Consider the following 22,049-nt stretch of genomic DNA (forward strand, 5'->3'; position numbering starts at 1 on the left):
AGCTGCTGAAGAATATGGTTTAAAATAAGGAAGTGAATTCAGTTCAGCTCAAACCTACAGAGGAAACTGAGACACACATTGTTGTGAGCTGAGTTCTGTGGTCTAGAGATACTGAGAGAGAGAGAGAGAACGAGAGAGACACCCTGATCTGTAGCCGCTTCTTTTTCTGCTGCCTCTGTGTCTTAAGTTGATGTTCAGCTTGTGTGAACAAACAGCCAGGATTTCAAATGGGCTGAAACGAGCATTTTACCTTAGTTAACAAGAGATCCATGTGTCAGGATGAACAACAACAGTAAATCGGTGAACTCTTCTGCAATAAAAGCAGAGATCAAGAGGCACGAATCTCTCCACAGTGCAATCAGCCGACTTTTGAAGCACTTTGAAAGAGTGGAGGATCCAAAGCTGCGCTCTGGTCTTAAAGTTTACCTTCACAGTATTCAAGGTAAGCTCATTTTTCTTAAGCTTTGTAGCTATTTGTGATTGACTTTTTGCTTGCTGTATTTAGGGAAGAAAGCAACATTAATATTCCTGAATAGAATACTTAGCAGAATTTGGTAACTTTCAGCATGCTCATGTTAATATATTTCTTGACTTGATAAACAGGAGAACTCCTCAGCAAACTCTAACTGCAGATTTAGTTTCACAGTGAGTTTAATTCACTCTTTTCATCAATATGAAGCCTGGGGTGTGTGAGTGATATCTTTCTCTGTGCTTCCTGTTTCCGTCGGTGTGACTTTTCGGAGAAGAGTTCCTCTGTTGTTGTTCATTTTGACTCTCATTTCACTCTAATGGTACAAATTCACCTCCTGGTAGGTGACATGTAGTGGCATTTGCGTATCAGTCAGCCCCTGGACACAGGCGACCAATGGCAACATCCCTCAGCAGCCATTGCCATGGCAGCAGGATGAAACCTGCTGTGTACGGCCTATACTTCCTGTCTGCCAATGTGCAACTGCCCTCAAAGCCACTTCCTTTCAGACAAACAGGGCCTTTACATGCGAAACTGATCAGTTTTACATCATTTCCTCATATTGCTACTTCCCACAGTTTCGTGTTAAAATGACACAAGGTGTTACTGTTAACTACGCAGTTTTTTCCTCTTATCTGCAACCTTGTTATGCCAAAGCAGCATAGATCAGGTTCAGCCGGGAAATAAGTATCTAGTTCCTTTACTTAAATACATGTATAAATATTTCATTACAATTAAAATCCCTACATTCAAAATCCTACCTGTAAAAAAAAACCAGCAAAGTTTAGTTAAAGTATCAAAAGTAAAAGTATTTGTTATGCACAGTGGCCCCTCTCAGTCTGTTAAATTATAGAACCTGTGAAATAATAATTTGTGGAAAGTATATATGAAAGACAAGCCCCAATTATGAAGACAAATGTGGGTATCACAACAGAGTTTTTTCATCTTTCCTCTCCCATTAATCATTGAACAACTCCACATCCGGTGGCCCGTTGCAGGGGCCTGACCCCTAGCTTGGGACTCACTGGACCAAATTAGCTAAGTGAGAGAAACACTGTACATTCTACTCCACTGACAGCTAGCTGTTATACAGCTATTGCAGGTTAAGATGTTACATACCAAACATATGTTATATAATATGTCACACTGTTAGAGATTAAACTACCTGACAATGTAAAAAGTAGGAATGCGTTGATTTGAACATTCAAAAAATATATAAAAATACAAAATTAAACAGTGTCAGTGGCTGGCTGTGATGGAATGAATGGACCTTAAAAAGAAATAAAACAAAAACTGTATTTAATGTGGGTCGCTCACACGTGACCCCCTTAATAAAGCCAATGCCAAGGCTGATACCTGGGCAACAGAGCTCCATCTCCCTTAGCTAACACAGTACTCAAAATGCTGCATATGAAATAGCAGTCCTACAATAATAATGTATAAAGAAACACTTCACACTTGAATTTGCGGACATTGTGTAAAATGTGAATAAAAACAGAATACATTGACTTGCAAATCCTTTTGAACCATATTTAATTGAATGCACAACAAAGACAAGATATTTAACGTTCAAACTGATAAACTTTATTGTTTTTTTGCAAATATTCGCTCATTTTGAATTTGATGCCTGCAATGTTTTACACAATGCCCCAACCTCATTGGAATTGGGGTTTGTACTTTTGATATTTTAAGTATGTTTTCCTGCTAATGCTTTTGTACTTCCAATTAAATAAACTTATAAATACAGGTTTTGTTAGTTGTGAAATATTTATATTATGTAGTATTGCTACTTAAGTACAAAATCTTAATGCGTCATCCACCACTGCAAAAATCCCAGCGTGACTCAGACCAGAGTAGGTCTGATCAGGCACAAAACTGAAAGGACCTATATGGATACACAGGGCCATTAATGCACCACATTCGCTAAGTTGATCAGAAAGTATGATTTGTTTAAAGTACCTAGTAACTTTATCCATCCATCCATCCATTTTCTATACCGCTTAGTCCCAAGCGGGCTCACGGGGGGCTGGAGCCAATCCCAGCTGGCTGTGGGCGAGAGGCGGGATACACCCTGGACAGGTCGCCAGTCCATTGCAGGGCTAACATGCAGACTAACAACCACTCATACACACAATCACTCCTACGGGCAATTTAGAGACGCCAGTCAACCAATGCTGCATGTCTTTGGACAGTGGGAGGAAGCCGGAGCACCTGGAGAGAACCCACGCAAGCACGGGGAGAACATGCAAACTCCACACTGAAAGGCCCCGGGTTGGCTGGGGCTCGAACCCGGAACCGTTTTGCTGCGAACCACTGCGCCACCATGCTGCCCGTCCTAGTAACTTTAAATGTTAAATAAATATAATGGAGTGTAGTGGAGCAGAATTATAAAGTAGACAAGATATATTCATGTAACATACAGTACAGTGGACATACCCCGTACATGAAAAAATGTTTTTAGTAACTTGATGTCATCAGTTTATACATTAGACTCGTTCCAAAACTCGGCCGGCTCCCTGGTGGATGTGGTGAGCCTTCAGGTCTATTTAGGATCTGGCAGAGCTCGATGCACTCGGGGAGGTAACCCTCCCATGTGTAAAAACATTCAGTTGAATTTTCTGTGTAATTCTGCCACTGGTGTGTCTGCGCTGTAGTGAGGATCAAAGCCAGCGTGCCCTCCGTGGGGCCTGACTCTCTGGGTATGAAGTTCAGTGGTGCTAAAAAGAAAGCCACCTCTTTTGGACCTGAAGTAAAGAGTGAGTGGGATGTGGACGACTGACTGCATGCCAAAGGCTGGGAGAGTTTAAAAAAAGCAAGCGATGGACAGGGATAGGAGGGTGAGGTGCTACAGGGAGCCAAATGAAGACATTTAAATGTGAATCTGCCTGGTATATTGTGCACTGCAGCACAGCAGCAGAGGGAGCAACTGAGAAGACAGCTCACAGCGAGGGAGAAATGAAAAATCATCCAGCATGACCACTGCCCTTGGCCACTGTCCATCTGACAGCGCCTGCCCATGGGTGCCAGTGTGTGAGCGTGTGTGCTGGGGGAGGCTTTGTCTGTGTGCATGCATGTGAGAAAGGGGAGTATATTTCTTAAAAGTGTCTTCCTGCAGACAACCAGATTTTCTGTTATTTCACAATAATTAGATTCACCGTGCACCTCAGACAACTGCAGCAACCTTACATGCACTTGAACTCACACATGCATGTCGTGTCCTCACACTTGTTAAAAATGGATTTTACACAGGTGTAACATCACTGCGCTGAATGCGTGTTTGGGTTGTTAAGAAGCAGCTATCTGTGGATTTATTGTTGTGTCGGAGGCTGCGGCCATCATTCCTCTCAGGGTGTGCATTTTCCCCTTGAGTCAAAGGCAGTTATCACTGGTCTTTTGTATTCAGTGTGAGTAGTTATTGCCCTCTCACTGACTGTGGGAGGGAGGGGGAAGCGGGCTGAGCAGGTGGACAGTCAGATTATGCATTATGGGATGATGGTGGGAGGCTCAGATTGCAGCACTGTGGGGAGAGGCATCTTCTGATTTTACATCAAGGAGTTCCGTTTCTTCTATCAGAGAGTAATTAACATAAAAGAAAAATAAACCTGGCAGTAATTTAGGTGATGCATGTGTAGCCATGTTGTCTACAGTGTTTCTGTTATTGCACACATAATTGGAGCGGTTCCTTTGTACTTTTACCTATATTCTAATTATAAAATAACTAATACATCAATCACTGATCAATCATTTAATTTAATCCTCAACCAAACATTTTAGGGTTTCATCTACTAAAATGTGAGAATTTGCAGCTTTTTCTTATCTTATATACTGTAAGTTGAATTTTATGGCCAGACTAAATATGACATTAGATAACACTACCTGGGGCTCTCGAACACTGCGAAGGATACTTTGTTATATTTTTTGATGTTTTGTTGACCAATCAGTCAATTGATTGATTACTTGAGAAAATAATATGTACAGTAGATTACACATATCAATGTGTTTATTTATTTACTGGTCTTCTGTGGTCCAGCTATTGATGTCCACTGTGCTGTCATCCTCCTGTCCCATTGCTGGGTTCACACTGTGAGCCCACAGCTTCCCCACATTTGCTGCTGAACACATGGCATAGTAGGCAATACACTACAGATCAATACACTCACAGGAAATCTCTTTCACTCACATGTGGGACGCCCACACACAGTCAAACACACACACAGGAACACCATTTTGATACAGAGATCCTGGGAGCGATTGTGATACAGAATGTAGCGAAGCAGGAGGAGGAGGAGGAAGGACGGGGAGGAGATGATTGTGCCACAGAGCCAGGAAGATTGTAACACCTTAGCAACAAACAAGCCAAGCCTCCTACTGAGGAGGAGCCACACAGAGCCACACACACACACACACCTAAAAACACACAAACACAAATAGACAATGGATGACCTTAATGACACTATTCTAGCAGCTGTATAAATGATACAGGCAACAGATGCTTGGAAAACACACCTTGTGTCTTTTCCCTCCATAAACATGCAACCATGTTTTTTTACTTCCTGTTTGTCTTTCCTGACCCACCCTGCCTTTTTTCCTTTTTCTTTTTGCTGCTGTTCTTTTCTCCTACAAGCTCCCCTCATCTGCTAGGTCCAGCTTATATGTGCAGCGCTGCTTTACCACCGGCCGTTACCCACCGCCTTCCCCCTCCTCTCCTCCCCAGCACGCAGTGAGGAAGATGGAGGGGAGGGGATGGGGATGGGAGGGATGAGCAATAAAGAGCAGGGACCCTGCACAGTCTGAGAGGAGCAGTAGGAGAAACAGATAGAGAGGGGAAATAAAGGAAGGAAAGAGAAAGAAGAGAAGCAGGATCCATCTGCATTGTATGGATTTCCTATTGGAGCAAGGAGGGACATGTACAGGGAGGGACACTGAAGGTTCCTGTCAGTGTGCTGGTGAGAACAGAAGAGAGAAAAACAGAGTGTGACAGAGAAGAGCTGTGCAGGGTGTGAGCCTGCGTGTGTGTGTGTGCATTATGTGCTTTGGATTCGTTGAACCTGTGTGACGGCGTCTCTATCGGAAGGTTTCAGAGGCAGCCAGTTGAAGTGACTCGCCTGAGCGCCTCCTCTGTGTTGTCATGCTCAATGCCTGATGTGCTCAGAGGACACAGGCAGCTTGGGAGACAGTGAGAGGGACGTGATGGCCGGACGAACCCTGACTTGGAAATGTATCTCCAGATTTTCGCCGGGGCTTCTGTTGGCTTCTCCTCCTCTTCAGCCCTCATCAGTGTCCTTGCTGAGTGTCTCCTTGAGGCTGCCTGCCTTCCTGCCACCACACTCTCTGAACGGATGCTGCTGTCACCACACATGTAAGGCTTGCAATGAGAGCCCATGATCTCGACTGGACTGCATTCAGCTCTGGGGGTTCTGTGCCATGCTGCTTTAGAGTGACACTAATGCATTTTTAAAGACCTCACCTTTTCACTTTACAGCTGCTGTTCATCACATTCTTGATGACGTATGATGCGGGACAGTTATTCTCAACCGAATGAAGAGAATGGACTAAGGAACAAATAAGATGCAGGCGCTGCACATAAAAATAAGGTCAAGTGAATAATCACCATCAGGAGTGAGGCATCTGACACCATAATGAGGATTTATTTGCCTCAGTAGCTGCACATATGTGCAGTGGAAGGATTTTGTATTGGTTGCTTTCTAGAAACAAAAGAGCTGGTTGGACTGTACAGTGTGCTGGAGGTTGTCAGAAGGAGTGGGGTTTTTCTGTATCCTGGAGACATGAAAATTACAGCTAGCAAAGATATCCATTACTGAATTTAAAATCCGAAACAAAGAAACCGGGATCTGGGGGATGGATGAAACCAACCGCCCCTCTGCTGTTGTATCTCGTGAGGAGAAACTTAATCTCCGTCCTTGTAAGTTTTTTTGTCTCTGTCGTGCTGTCAGATTCTTTCACATCCCAACACACTGGCAAACTGGTTTCATTCATTTACTGTGTGTCTACTGAAGCGTGACCACATGAGTGGAGGCAGCGCCCTGCATCAACGCACCACCTACCTCATCTCCCTCACCCTGGTGAAGGTAGAGGCTGTGGAGGAGAATGGAGGGGAGGCCAAGAACAGCAGCCAGGGGAAAGAGGTAGAGACCAGGCCAGGAGAGGAGGCTGGGGCGAGAGCAGAGGGCGACGGTGTAGCTGCTGCACGAGCTGAGAATGGAGCTGGAGTGGTTTTACGACAACCGCAAAGAGCTGAGGATGCTGCTGCTATAAAAGGGGGGAAGTTAATTGATGAACTTAAAGATGGAGAGAGAGACCTCCTCAGCCCTCAGAAAGACAACCTACCCTCCAAAGGTAGTGACAAGCCACCGGGCACCCTCTCTATCCCCTCACCTGCTGAGAGGACAACTCAGAAGACAAAGTCTGCAGAGATAAACTTGACACGAGTCGAGAAAGTGCTTTCCACCCCAGAGGCAAAGCAATGTGGGTCGCCATCTCTCACCACAACACCACCAATGGAGGTATGTATCCAGCCCAACCGCACCCCAACCAGGACCAGCCTCCCTATCCGTCCAGCAGGACAGCGGCCTGTGAGTCTACTGAAGTCTCACAGCAGTGTTGCCACCCGTGGCCGTGACTCTAGGGAAGGTAGAGAGCGCAGCCCTACCTCAGCCCAGAGCCTTGACCGCAAGGACTGCCGCATGCCAGCACGCTCACCGGGCCCCTGCAGAGCCTCTTGGGCTGAGGCGAGCAGACCTGAAGCATGGAGGGACCTCCGGGATGAAGCTGAAACTGGGATACCTCTAGAGACTGGAGGTGGCATGGCTGCAGTTATGAGAGACATTCCCAGGAAGGACAGACTGAAGGCAGGTTCAACCTCCCTACCTGCACCTGCTACCCAGCCCCCCAAAACAACACGGAAGGGTAAAAGCCGTACACTTGATAACAGCGACTTGAACAGCCTCTCTGAGGACCTGGGGCTGGCCAGGGAAGCCCAGCAGACACAGCAGGGCCAACGAGGGTCAGCTAAAGACAGGAAGATGCTCAAGTTCATCAGTGGCATTTTCACAAAGAGCAGTTCAGGGGGGTCATCCTCCTCAGCACCGCCTGTGTATATACAGAGAGACTCCAGTGAGGAGGAAGGTAGGAGGGCACAAGCACACACAACATCACTGCCACCTCCCTCATGTTGACTACATGCATGACAACAAGCCGTTATCAGGGTCACGTCTGTGGTCAGTCCTGTACTGAAACAATTATTGGAGTGTAGGTACTTCATCTGTGCAAGGGCATATATATGAAATGAGTCAGGGTGGAATTGGGTGGGGTGGGTCTTGATAAAGAACCCCACACAGAATACATTTACAGGCTATAATCCTGTCACATGCAACTAAACCTTTTCCCGAAACCATGTGCGACTGCAAAATGATGACAGATGAAGTTCTTTGATCTGAAAACTGACAATAGAATCGTCTTGGACAGTCTTAATGCAATTCCCCTCGGAGTGCGGGCTGATTTCACACCACTGGAGGGGTAATCTCTGAACTCTCACTCACGCGCGCACACACACACACTTAAGCACTGTTCTCAGCATGGGTTTATATTTCCTAATGAAGCCAAAGGGGAAGTAAAATGGAGAGGAGCTGATGGAATGAGCCTGCTCTGGTTGATTTTTGCCTCCGCTTCATTTCCACAAAGCAGAAATGGCTGGAAAAGCAGATAATACGTGAGACAACGTTTGTTCACACATGTGGCTCCACAGCCAATCGAGAGCATTTCTAATCCTGTCTTTGATATTCCACCCACTACATGTTCTGCCACTATATGGAGCTTCTTCCCGTCCTCTCTCACACTTGTGTTTATCAAGCATTCTATTTAAATTCATGCAAAAGGCATTCATGAGACATTTTAAGCTTTGCTATAAGACTGTTGCTTTTGAGCTGCCATCATTGTGGTTTCACCCATGCTGCATGTCGACAGCTGAAGTGTACAACAGGGCATCTCTTTCACAAACATGTTTGCTCAAAGAGAGAGAGGGAGAGGGAGAGAGTGTGATTTATGCATTCATTTACTCATTGTGCATTGACACTGTTGCACACACACACACTGTGGATTCACTCAAGTTGTGAGACTATCCCCGCCAACTGCTCACACAAACACACATTCACTCACATACACGTACCCAGGGCAGGAGGAAGTGTTGCCACGGCAACCGGCAGGACTGCTGCTTCTGCTACAGAGGCAGAGCCTGATGAAGCAGAGGGATGGAAGAGGAGGCAGCATGATGTATACGTGTGTGTGTGTGGCCTTGCGCTGACACATGGCTGGGAGGATTCTGACCCCCTCCCCCCAAAAAAAGACTTAGGTTAGAACAGTGGCAGTTGTAGATGTGAGCTACAGGCTGCAGACCAGGGCTAAAATGGATCACACGATTGGTTTGGAGCAGGGAGTGTGGATAATTGGCTTTCTGTACAAATCTGTGTCAAAGTAGAAGAAGGATCACTCTGTCTCTTATCTTTTGCCAACAACAGCAGCGGGCTTTAAAGAGAGCTTTGACTCAAAAAGACAACGATTGACAAAGTCAATGTCTGGTTGTGTGTGTATGAATCTGTTTGTGTGGCAGGAGTGGCCCTTTTTGCCAGGGAGCCGCATGCCACAGCAGCTTCTACGTAAGCCCTTCTTTTTCTCATGTGAAGCACATCAGCCTGGACGCTCCATAGAATTAGAACCAGGCTAGAGTTTAAGCATCATCTGTCTTTGAAGGACACATCACACATTCACACACATAATAGTGGGCAATATATCTGCCAGGTCCTCCTGGTCTCTTACCTCCTTTTGTATTTTCTGTGGTTTCTGAGTTTGTTTTTAGTGTGACTCTAGGGGTGCCATTGTTGGTCAGTCTGCTATGCTGGTCTAGACTAAAATATGTCAGTACTTACTGGATGGATTGGCAGTAAATTTTGTACAAACATTCATGGTTCCCAGAGGATGTATCCTATTGGCTGTGGTGATCCCTTGACTTTTCCCCGTAGTGCCTCTGTGGGGTTCGCATTTATGATTTTTATTAAATGTCTTCAAAACTGGAGAGAAAGCCATGAAAGTTGGTATGGACCTCAGGATGAATTGTAATAACTTTGATGGCTCCCTGACCTTTCAGTGCTACCCTCTGTTTGAAATTTAAGTTTATTCAGTACTTTGGTTTATGACATGCCCAGTGACTGTATATAAAACATGAATGAACCCTCTATGATGTCACCCATTGGTTTTCTGAAGCGAGGTTTTGAAATTCAAGTCTGGCAGTTGCCATTTTGGTAGTGCCTCACTCTGCCTAATGCAAAAACTGGCATTGAGGTGGAAGGTGAATGGAGCTTGCTAGACAGCTAGCGGCTAACCACCTGTCACGAAACCCTCCCACCTTCACTCGAAGCAGCCATACCCCATACCCCTAATTATGCATAACTTTAAGCCTCAATATAATTGAAACTAGTGAGGAATATAAAAAATTCACCCCCCATACAGTTGCCATGGAAGGGGAAATTAGCTATAGAGACCAAAACAGTTTTTTGTACCAGGCTGTTTATTTCTGCTGTTGGGCATTTTAACATGGGAGTCTGTGGGGATTGACTCTCTTTTGGATCCAGCCTCAAGTGGCCATTTGAGGAACTGTAGGTTTTAGCACTTCTGCACTGGCTTACTTTCTCAGCCTCGCAGGTTGCTGTTTGGACATTCCCATCAACCTCAGCTGTACTTTGTGTTTAGTGCTAACAAAGCAGCAACGGTTAGCATGCTAATATACTAAACTAAGGTGAACATGGCAAACATTAGACCTGTTAAGCATCTATAATTAACACTCTCAATGTGCACTTGTTAGCATTAGAATTTAGCATTAGCTCAAAGCACCACTGTGCACACTTTGCACAGCTTCACCCGGGCACACAGCTCCCTGGCTAGCATAGCTGTAGACTCTTGTGTTGATTGTTGTACTGCTGTTGAACTGTACTGGGTTAAATGAGAGCTGAATCTATTGTATTGTCCACCCCATTTATATCAGTGAGGCTACAGGCTAAATGACACATCTCTGTGTAACCAGTTCAGCAGCAGCACAATCTACATCCTCCAAAATGATCATACAAAAAGAAAAAGAAACTGAACATCTTCACCTTAATGAAGATGAACTTACTGCAGGACTGTTGGATTAGACTGACATCAGACACCTCGTTTCCTTCCTCTGAACCTTCAGCTGGGTGTTTGGATGTGAGTGTTATACCACACTGGGGGCGTGCCACTGCTTTTGTTCAGTAGGGATGTTGGCACAGCAGCCCTTACTGAATGTGCATGTGTGTGTGAATGTTTGCATAGTTTCTCCAGCACACAGCAGCTAATACCTCTCACCTCAGCTGATTTTACAGCTAAAACAAACAAAAGTTAGTTTTATTTTAAACCATGCATGGAGCATGATTCATTTCTCTTATTGTGCTGTTATGAACTATTAGGCATGATTTACCTCAGTGAGGGGAGCCACTGTGCAGCAGTAATGTCTTCATCTTGGGAGTAACCAAAGTTAGCTAAAAATCACTATGCCTGTCTCATTTTTACAAAAAAATAAACAGTGTGATTCTTAATAATATATGGTTTATTTATTCATAGAACTAGGGGTTTCATTTACTTTTTATATGTCAAATGTGTCACCCCTCTCTGAGTCTGTGCCCTAGACTGGCCACCCTGTCCAAAATTTGCTAGATACGTCCCTGCATTTTAGTGCAGTGGATTCAAACAGGATCTTGTCTAGATGCCGCTCAGAAACACAGAGGAGTGAGACCTGTATGAGTGATAGTGAACTGTCCAGTAGAGGCATCACCATGCTGTTGCATGGGGATAACAAGTGGTGTGCTGCACCTTGTTGGTTCCCTTGTTGTGACTGAAAGGCTATATTCGTTAAGATGACCTTATGGCGAACAGTTATGCAGGAGCTGTGATGTATTGCTGTGATAACTGGCCTTTTTACTGTACATAAGCAAAATGATGAATCTCTCTGTTTGACTGTTTGTCTCTGTCTGTCTCTTTCCAGTAAATATTGCCAACAGCCAGGAGTGGACCCTGAGCAGATCCATCCCAGAGCTCAGACTGGTGAGGCTTTACTTCAGTACACACCTGTGTCACAAACAGAAGAATGCAGTCCACTGGTTCATAATCATGGCATTTTATTTAAGAAGCTGCTTTAAGAGTTGAAACTCTCAACAGTTCTCATATTTGACATCCAAAAGCATCATTTTAATTAAGAAACTTTAAGTACAGATTACATTCTTTACCTGAAAAAATGCTTTAGAAAATATGACTTTTTCAGGCCTGAGTTGTGTCTGTAAGTATTCCTTTCAGGCTGCATACACTCCAGCCATCTTCACCGGTCAGGTTGGGCAGACTGTATGTAGTCTGAGAGGTAACAGCCATGGCAACAACCTCAGCTAAGCATGTCACAGCACCCACTGCTCACTTGCTCTTTGCTCGTCGCTCCTTGCTTTGAGCCAAGGTAATAACTAAAAGGGCTCAGATGAGTGTATACAACATGTTTTATCCAAATTACACACTTGTATAATAACATGATTTTGTACTGGGATCATTCTCATCTCAGCATTTTTAATTTTTTAGAATTCAACCACATTTACCTAAAAATACTTATGTACTTTTACTTAAGTACAGTGTTGGGGAAATTACTATGAAAATGTAGCTTTGCAAACTATCGATTTATTTACACGGGAAGACGTTAAACTACAGCAAAACCACTCTAGAGAGAAATGTAGCACGGCAAAGTAAAGCTACTTAGAAAAAGTAGTTTAAACTACTTTGTAAAAAAATGACCAAAGTGACAACATACTGTACATGGTATACAAAAAGAAAACTCACATACCAGCAAAAAATGGCACTCAGTTGAGTTTATTTACTATACCTAGTGTCCTAAACAGTCTGATCTGGGCTTTTCACAATCATATACTTCTTGTACACAGATCTGTCTCTCAGTGCTCTTATCTAAAGGGTCAAAGAAGCAATAGTACAATAAAAATCATTCCTTAATTTTCATGGCCCAAAATGTTTTATAGTTGCAGTTGTTAACTACACAAAAATGGCAACAATGTAATTTAATCTACTTCAGTCACTACACAACTATGAATGTAGGAGAACTACCAGCAAGTTAGTGCAAAATGTAGTTAAACTACTAGTTTAAGCAGTGTTGAGGAGTAGTGAACTACATACTATATATTTAAGTACTTCCTCCAACACTAACTATATTGTATGTTCATATCAGGGTTAAAAAAAGAAATCAATACAGGAATCAAACATCTGATGAAGGAACTAAAATTCACTGACACTCTAAAACTAACTAAAAGGAACAAAAACATCTGATGAAGGAACTAAAGGTTTCTGGTTTGATTGGCTTTGAATTCAGTCAGAGTTATATTTGATACATTACACGGTGATGCTGATGGACACTGACCCCGAATGAACTTCACGGTGTTGTATTACCTCTCTTCTTTTCTCAGGGCATTCTGGGAAGTCTGAAAAGTGGCAAGTCAGCGCTGGTGAACAAATACATCACAGGCAGTTATGTTGCACTTGAGAAAGCTGAGGGTAAGAAACCTAATGTCATGAGATTGGCTCCTCTAACTGGTCTAATGCTGTCCAAGAGTTGTTTTTGGCTTATAAATAAAAAATGTAAAATGTATCTCCAGTGCTTCTTGCTTACTAAGCCTTGTTTTTAATTATTTTTCAATGATTCAGGGAGATGTCTGAAGATATTTAGTGCAAACTGGTGTGTGATATGGCTTCATCCTGCATCTGTCACGTTGCCACCAGCTGTATAATAATAAGTCCTGTCATTGCCATTATTCTTCTCAGGTGGCAGGTATAAAAAGGAAGTGCTTGTGGATGGACAGAGTCATTTATTACTGATCCGGGAGGAAGCTGGGCCACCTGATGCACAGGTGCTTCTTTTGTGTGAATGTGTGTATGTGAGATACAGCAGTTAGTATGCAAAACTGCAACACTTGCTGATTTCATCATCCATCAGTGAACAGTGAACTCATTTGTCCCCACCCCACCCCCAAACGACCCACCCACCTCTTCAGTTCAGCAGCTGGGTTGACGCAGTGATCCTGGTCTTCAGTCTGGAGAACGAGGCCAGTTTCCAGGAGCTCTACCAGCTCTACAGCCAGCTCAGTGCACAGCGCGCAGACATCCCAGTCATAGTGGTGGGCACCCAAGGTCAGCACACTAATCACATGAACCACACCCACAGACTTATGTATTCTTGGACTACACCAGTCAGAGGTACAGACTAACTAGAAGCCTGCACTGTAAATAATATAAATAAATAAAAATAAGGTTAAGAACTCAGGATTTCCAGCAACAAACTTTAATCATATTTTGAGTTGGGCCATTTAACTTAATTTAAAAGTTTACTTTCTGTTTATGCAACTTAGGATGTTTACATCCACTTTAAATCCTTGGCTTAAAATTGAGCTTGGATTCTTTGAGTTATCATGAATTGAAAACAAGTCAGGGGTAAAGGAGTAACAGACCACTCATCATCAAGACACATAACTAACTCCAGAGACAAATGAAGGATTTCTGAGAAATTTTAACTTCAGTGCAAAGCATTCTGGGAAATGTATATGAGTAAGTTAACAATGGCTGGTTGAAATCACTTCCACATTCACTTGTTCACTACCCCCTATGTAATGTGCAGTTAGTTCACTCAGTAGTGAACAGTAAATTAAGATTTCATTTTGTTTCATCACTAACAGCTGTAGAGCTGCTCAGTGGTAATTCTCTCATCTGTAATATGCAGAGTATTGCATTGTGGGATTGTTAGCAGGAGTATAGTAGTTTACATGCCATGGATACTACTGTTATTATCGCCACAGTGGAATTTTTGAAGGAGCTATATAGTGGACAGATACACACTCAGCATCCAGAGACTGTTAAACAGTAAATGTAGCACGTTCTCACTTCATAATGAATCCCAGTTTTCAGCAATTTACTCCCTTTCACTGAAACAAGAGACGAGATCCATTGGCTCCATGTCGGTTTTAACATTTCCAGTGTGGATAATTAAAGTTTAATTGTTATGATAATGCTTTATTTTGCAGGTCTGCTATTTCCTAATAATTGCTTGAAAGTTTCCAGCACAGATCCATGTAGTTTGTTAAAAATTACACAAAGAGAAAAAGTTGAGACAGATTTTTAGTTAGTCCACAGAGTTGTGTTAATTTCTTCCAGGGAAATTTTTGTAAAAGAAATTCCTCAGTTCAAACTTCAGTTAGTATTTAATATTCATTTATTTATTATTAGAGATATTATTCTTCATTTGTGCTGAATTATGGCTGTTTGTAGACAAATATCACACTTTGCATGTGTAGCCCACCTTCTGTCCTCTGAATATAAGCCTCAAGTTTCGGCTAGCTTAGCATTTAACAAATTATATTATTCTTAGGAAATTATTTGAAAATATACTGGAATTTGCAGACCTGTAAAATAAAGTGTTTCCATTGTTATTTATGCCAAAGAATTGTTGAAGTATTTATTTGTTGTGTGTATATCATATGAAGTCTCAGTGCTGTTGTGTCATAAGTCTTCTAACACCTCCTGATCTGTTTTTACTTAGATAAAATCAGTAGCACCAACCCCCGTGTGATTGAGGATCAGAGAGCCAGACAGCTGTGTATTGATGTACGTCACTCGCTGTTCTACGAGACCTGCGCCACCTATGGGTTCAATGTTGATCGAGTGTTTTCAGAGGGTCAGTTTACTCACACTTAGTGCTGTCAATATGCAGAAAACACTGGATGAGGGCCCTGATCCACCATGAGGAGAAGCTGCTATTTCGTCACCGATGTTATGATGTGTGTTTTTCAGCTGCCCAGAAGATTGTAGCTCAAAAGAAGCAGGCAGCGCTGCTCGCCTGCAAGTCTCTTCCTAACTCACCCAGCCACTCCGGAGGCTCCACACCTGGATCAGCTTCGTTCCCTGGCCAGGTACCACGTCCATGACATGCTACACATCTGGCCCATCCCACATGCAATTACATGATGCTACTTATAGGTAGTAATCACATTATTAGGTACTTCTGTACCATATATTGCAATTCAACATAACAGCTCTGCCATAAATTCTACTTTTACAAAGTGTATAATTTTTTACTTGACAATGACAAATGGGTAAATTCTTGAGCTGATTTATGTTGTTGTGAAATTCAGTTGCACGTAATTTATCTGGTTTTACAACATTTATTTATATGAGCTACAAAGTCAACTATCAGATTAGGATGAAATACAAAATGCCTTTTTTCGGTTTTCATTGCAGTTACTGCAAATGAATGCTTATGCCAGTCTTTAGCAATGGCATGTACTGTTGTACCCAAGTAGTTATGACTATTCAGTGGTCCCCAGTCAATGCTACAGTCCTTACTTGTGCTAGCAGCTCAGTGTACAGTTTGTGAATTCTGCCCATTGGTGATGTTAGCTCATAAGATGGGCCATTAATACTAAAGACATCTTTAAGGCCCTGATCTGCACCAATGTATTCCTAGGTTATATTCATAAATTCATACATTGCAACTGTTTTTACACTCATTTGACAACACCAAAATTCTGAAGGGTCCTCATAAACACCTCCATTGATCCGAAATCAAAAATAATCTGGTCTTGTCCAGGGAAATCATCATTTCAGTCCATTTCTTGAGTTGTCAGTTTCTTCTTTACATAAACAAAGATGGTGACAGGAAAAGACATTGTCAATGTGGCTTTGGGCAAAACTCAAGCACAGCGCCACTAGTGGCCAGCTATGATTTACAGATTTACGCAGTCTGGCACAATTGGTAAAATCAAGGCTCTTTTCAATTCATACATAACTAATATACAACATACTTTTCTGTGCCATATTTCTATTTTACTCTTTTCTTTTGCTAAATCTAGGGGAGTTTTTTAATGTCAATAGACATAAACACCTAACAAATATTTTGCCTGAAAGATACTGTATCTTCATTATTTAAAAACCCCATAACTGTAAAACAAAGTGCATGTGTCTTTTGTCCAATAATTTATCACAGATATCCGCTAGTCAACCCTTTTTCTTCTTTATGAAATAGCCAGTTAGGATGTTGGATACTTATATGGTCAAGTGTGAATCCTGTAAATGTTGCTCTCTTATGGTAAACACAATCTTTTTCCAGTCTAGACAGATATTACATAAGACTTGATAAAAACAGGACACAGATGAAAGTGTTCTGATTGTGTTATTCTGGTGTTGTCTTCCAAATTAGTTCTTTACTTTGGCTGAGCCTCTTTATTGTTCTGCTCACCTCCACAGAGCTTTGGAAGTATTTTTAGAGGCCTTAATGCTGTTCTGTTGCCACAATAGTCGTCTTTTTTAAGATTAAGGTTTTCAGAGGAAAAGTAAGAATGTGAGGGCTCTCTCTAGGCAGCTTTGGTGGTTAAACATTCATACGAGGAAGAATTACTTGAATTATAAAGTTAATATTAAATGAAATCTAATTATAGACATCATCCACAAGACTGTTCATCACTTCCTCTACATCCAACTCAGCTCCATAACAGTCGATCATCAGCTGCTTTTTGTAAACCTGCTTCACTCATTTCATCTGTCAGCTCATTCTCACTCTCTCCATCTCTTCCCTCACGCCTCCATCCCATCTCCCCACCCCCTGCATCCTGACCTCCTGACCCCACTTTCCTCCCCCACTTGTCCACCTCGTCTCAGGCCAGTAATGGCCCCAGTAGTGGCTACGCCTACTCCCTCCCCTCCACCCCTGTGGTCAGTCACAGAGAGCTGAGGGTTGCATCTGGAGAGGGGGGAGGCAGTGTCAGCTCACGTTCGCTGAAGAGCATCCCAAGGCGGCCCTCCCTCTTCAAGGTCAGTAGTTACTAACTGCTGGTGTCTCATCTCTTAGTACCCTGTCATCTCTCAATGTCATTTCACTCCATTCAGCTTCCTCTCTGACTCTCTGCTGAAATCATCTGCTCTTTGAAACCCATCTGTTGGCTGTTTGTTTCAGAACCGGGACACGGATAAGAAAGCTGGTGATCCTAAAGGAGACCTGGGCAGCGTGCGGGGCGTTCCTATCAAACAGGTTTGGTTAACAATAGAAACTTTGCAAAATATAAAGAGAGTTTTCAATGAAGTGGGTGTTTATGTGCTTCAGTCTGCTGCAGCACAATAATATGTACCAATTCCCTCTTCAGGAACAAGGTGGGAACAAAAATGAGCTTGTCTGTTTATTTAATCTTACATAAGCAGCACATAAAAAAGCTGTTGTTTCATTCTTTTCAACCTTTCTCAAGGGTGTTCTATTAATACTGTACAAGTGCTTTCAGCTATTTTGTAATGCTGCTACGCCTTGAAGAGCTTGCTTCTGTTGCACCAACTCTAAATTTAGGCAGATTCAGAGTGTCAGTTCTTGTTTTTGACAGGGCATCCTGTGGAAGAGAAGCGGTAGCTCTCTGAATAAGGAGTGGAAGAAGAAATATGTCACCCTGTCCAACAATGGCACGCTGTCTTACCACTCTAGCTCCAGTGTAAGAGAACACCACAACACAGATCGATACACCAGTAAAACACAGTGACGCATCAGCAAACAGCCAAGAGAGGTTTCACTATCTGCTGCTTTTTAGATTCAACTGAAGGTTTAGCTTCAGTGGTTTTCAATAAAAGCCATGTTTGTCTTAAATAATCCTATAATTGCTTTGAAAGTTGTGCTAAATAGGGATCCCCCCCCAAAAGATTCAGAGTGATGAAACATTTGTACAGTCATTAAGTTTCCTACACCCAGTAGAAACTGTTGTCCTCCTTAAAGAAAATGTAAAAAAATAATGCATCTTTAAAGCACTCTTCAAAGTGAGTTGTTAAAACTGACCATTAGTTTAATCTCTTTCCCAAACAACTATGCTGCTGTAGTAGCAGTGATAACTGTATATCAACTTTTGGATAATAGCAAAAGTTAAGGAAAACAGCAGTATGTTTGTATACCATAAGTAAACATTAGCATGTTTGGCTAGCTAGCCCACTGCTTACACTAAAAACCCCATGTTATTTTCAAGACCAGGGGCATTTCATACTTCATTGTTTTGAGAAGTTTCAGGTTTCTTTTAAAAAATCCCTATTCACCCCACATTCACTGTGTAGTAGTATTTATTAGATGTGTGGAAGTTTACACTCCGGCTGCACCAAATTAACTTGTCAGCATTTGGCTAACATTAATAGTGAAACAAACAGTTTGAAAATACAGGCAGTCACACTTAAATCTAACCTTTGTTCTGCTTGTCTAAGTGTGTAAGCTTGCAGCCAGGAAGCTGTGTACCTGTTAGCTCACTACATTTGTTAAATGCCAATAAAATCAACTTTCTTTGGCCAGAAATGAGAAGCTGCTTTTGTTCACCTCTGGCTGAAATCAAAGAATTACAAAATCAAAAATTACAAAAAAAGAATTGTCATAAATTTGCCACTTTTATATTTCACAAGCATAGCAGCACTAATTAAGCTGACAAGGCTTCATGAACGGTCAGTAATGATAAATGCTAAAATGTAGCCATATATTAACACAAGTAGAGATGAGTCATAAGGTCAGTAAGCTGACTCAGTAATGTTTCTGTTTATATCTATGTCTCTCTAAATTTAGCTGGCATTAGTTACTGGTATGAGCTAGTGGTAATACTAGACTAAGTATATCTGTACTGAACTTTGATGTGATGTTATGTGGTTTTCAGGACTACACACAGAATATCCATGGAAAGGAAATTGACCTGCTTCGTGTGACAGTAAAAGTTCCTGGGAAACGTCCTCCGAGGGCTGTTGCCCCTATGGGCCCCTCACCTGCCCCACCTGGCTCTGTCGCTGGAGTGAATGGTCTGAGTAAGGAGCTGACAGCCACTGATAGCACCGCTACAGGTACTTCTATCTGCGAGTAAACAGCGCATGCATACTAGTCACTGATGGTCTGGGAACAGGGGCAGAGATGAGGCTGGTGTCAGTCTGTTCTTTTTAACTGCCAACAATTTTTTTAAAATACAGAAACTAACAATGTGTTAGTGCATTTTTAAAACTTTCTGACTTCCTCAGCCTTGTCTGTAAAAAATGGGACACAAAGGTATATTTTAGGAATCCTCTGAAATGTCCAAAAAAAACAGCTGGACACTGGAGTTTTTTGCAGACATAACTCAAACTCAAGTAAATTGTTTACCTGTTAGGGACTGTTCTTCACATCACTTCCTCTGGTGAGGATTTGTGGCAGCAGGACAGTGTATATGGGATTTAGTCATAATAGTCATAACAGATTTAGTCATAATAAACTACTATTACTTCATGGTAATGAAGGCGCATGTCAGCCAGTACAGCAGTGTGGCTCACTGATGTGTTTTTGGACAACCACAGAGCTCTGTGGCACAGAGAAGTTAGATATCAGTCTTTGGATATGCAGACAGTCCGTGTTAGTTGGATTAACGTATTGTTGATTTGAGGTTTTTTATTACAGAATATCACAAGATTCATCTATTATCATTTCTGTATTTTAAAGTAACTCATGGCTGGTTTCTGAGGTCCTTATTCTTGCACAGCATGGAGATATGGTCTACAGCCTATACTGTATATCTTTCCTTTCTTTCTGTCTGTCAGTTCCTCAGTTGTGTCCAGCCACTCTGTCTGTGGTGGACGATCGGTCTGGTGGTTTTTCTCCTCAAGGCGGGGAAAGAGGACTTCAGCGCTGCCCTTCCTCATTGTCCACCAAGGCACAAAGTGTCGGTATGTGCCGTAGGAAATAAACTTCTTCAGCAAAACCACTCTGGCTTTAGCTCCACTATGACTGCAAACAATGCTGTCACAGATGATTAATTATATTTGCACCCAATGTCAGATGCCCTTGAAGGGACAGCCAGTCCTTTTACTGGAAAAGACCCCAGCCAATCATCTCCCATGAGCGACAGGAAGAAGAACAGGAGGAAGAAGAGCATGAATCAGAAAGGAGATGCAGCCGTTGGGCAAGCTGAAGGTAATGTCACAAAGTCTTTACCGGGAGCTACACCTGCTACTGCTCATAGTATGATTTAAAAAAAAAGAGTTTTATGTGCAAATTATATAAAAATGTACATACGCAGATAGTGAATGTAAAAACGTATCAACAGGGCAAATAGAATTAATGAATGACTAGAAAGTGAACACATTAATAAAACATTAAAATGTTTCTGAGGCTTTTTGACGATGATTCTTCACCAATTGTTATTGTAATCAACTTTAGCCTATCAAAAATGTTATGTTGTTGGCATTACTTACGTAGTTGTACACAGATTTCCTTTTCTTACACAGTACTTTTAACTTCTGTCTCTTCTGTAAGAACATGGTTTAGTGAACGTTTGTCTTACTCTGAGTATTTCTTAACAGCCTTTTTTAACACTTGGATTTGTCTGTCTCTGTTTCACTTTGTCCTTTTCCTGTGCTTATCTCTTGCTCTGCAGCCAAACGCAAAATGTGGAAATTAAAGAGCTTTGGTAGTTTGAGAAACATTAATAAGACAGGTAACAAGTGAGGGTGTTGGAGCTGAATCAGCTTGCGCTCAGATTTGCATACAGTATTTTTCCTCTGTCTGTTTCCCGCCTTCATGTGCCTGGCATATGTTACCTGCATCCCAAGAACTGACATGCTTTCATCACAATAACCAAAACATTGATCTGTTCCATCAAAATGATGTTTTGCATTTATTTTTTTGTAATTGCTTCTTTGACTATGAATTCATAACGCCCATTATATTAATTAGTCATCTTACTATGTCTACAGATCTCAGCTAAATTTGTTCTTTCCTTTCACTTGCAGAGGAGGAGAACACAGACTTCATCATAGTGTCGTTTACGGGGCAGACGTGGCACTTTGAGGCTCAGAGCCTGGAGGACAGGGACTCATGGGTGTCAGCTATAGAGAGCCAGATCCTGGCAAGTCTACAGTCCTGTGAGAGCGGCAGAAACAAGGTAAAGACACTGACAGCTGGCACTGATCCACACCACTGGGATCTATAGCCAAGACATCGGAATGTCATTCGGACTGGATAAGTGTGGTCGAATGGTAACAAGGAGAGGGAAGGTAGTCAGAACTGAGGGGGTTGTACTACCTGAAGGCAACATAGGAGATGTTGAGGACAGCTACAAGTACCTTGGGATCCCGCAGGCAAATGGGAACCATGAAGAGGTAGCAAGGAAAGCAGCAACTACCAAGTACCTGCAGAGAGTAAGGCAAGTCCTGAGAAGTCAGCTGAATGGAAAGAACAAAGTCCAGGTGATTAACACCTATGCCCTGCCGGTCATCAGATACCTCACTGGCATAATAAGCTGGCCAAAGGAGGAGATAGAGGCCACTGACATCAAGACAAGGAAGCTCCTTACAATGCACGGCAGGTTTCACCCCAAGTCCAGCATCCTGACACTGTACACTAAGGGGAAGGAAGGAGGCCGAGGATTAGTGAGCGTCGGAGCCACTATCCAGGATGAAACAACAAAGATCCATGAATACATCAGGAAGATGGCCC

At 42.5% G+C, this 22,049-nt stretch overlaps 1 protein-coding gene across 6 annotated transcripts in view; it reads left to right on the top strand.

The window, feature by feature from the left end:
• The window catches only part of agap2 (ArfGAP with GTPase domain, ankyrin repeat and PH domain 2), a 31,061-nt gene that overhangs the window by 2,792 nt on the left and 6,220 nt on the right, over window positions 1-22,049 (top strand). The window contains exons 1-16 of one of the 6 annotated variants that reach the window (XM_020587726.1): window positions 5,092-6,392; window positions 6,487-7,615; window positions 11,541-11,599; window positions 13,009-13,096; window positions 13,364-13,449; window positions 13,594-13,729; window positions 15,132-15,266; window positions 15,383-15,501; window positions 17,246-17,398; window positions 17,541-17,615; window positions 17,956-18,060; window positions 19,249-19,429; window positions 20,153-20,278; window positions 20,391-20,525; window positions 20,989-21,048; window positions 21,344-21,495. In XM_020587726.1, the coding sequence (XP_020443382.1) occupies window positions 6,333-6,392; window positions 6,487-7,615; window positions 11,541-11,599; window positions 13,009-13,096; window positions 13,364-13,449; window positions 13,594-13,729; window positions 15,132-15,266; window positions 15,383-15,501; window positions 17,246-17,398; window positions 17,541-17,615; window positions 17,956-18,060; window positions 19,249-19,429; window positions 20,153-20,278; window positions 20,391-20,525; window positions 20,989-21,048; window positions 21,344-21,495 (2,799 nt within the window). In that variant the 5' untranslated portion in view covers window positions 5,092-6,332. Of the gene's footprint in view, window positions 1-120; window positions 443-5,091; window positions 6,393-6,486; window positions 7,616-11,540; window positions 11,600-13,008; window positions 13,097-13,363; window positions 13,450-13,593; window positions 13,730-15,131; window positions 15,267-15,382; window positions 15,502-17,245; window positions 17,399-17,540; window positions 17,616-17,955; window positions 18,061-19,248; window positions 19,430-20,152; window positions 20,279-20,390; window positions 20,526-20,988; window positions 21,049-21,343; window positions 21,496-22,049 lie in introns of those variants that run through there. The other 5 variants (XM_020587730.1, XM_020587729.1, XM_020587727.1 and 2 more) reach the window with 5 other exon arrangements.

This window comes from Monopterus albus, unplaced genomic scaffold (assembly GCF_001952655.1).
Source record: "Monopterus albus unplaced genomic scaffold, M_albus_1.0 scaffold477.1, whole genome shotgun sequence".
Taxonomy (NCBI): domain Eukaryota; kingdom Metazoa; phylum Chordata; class Actinopteri; order Synbranchiformes; family Synbranchidae; genus Monopterus; species Monopterus albus.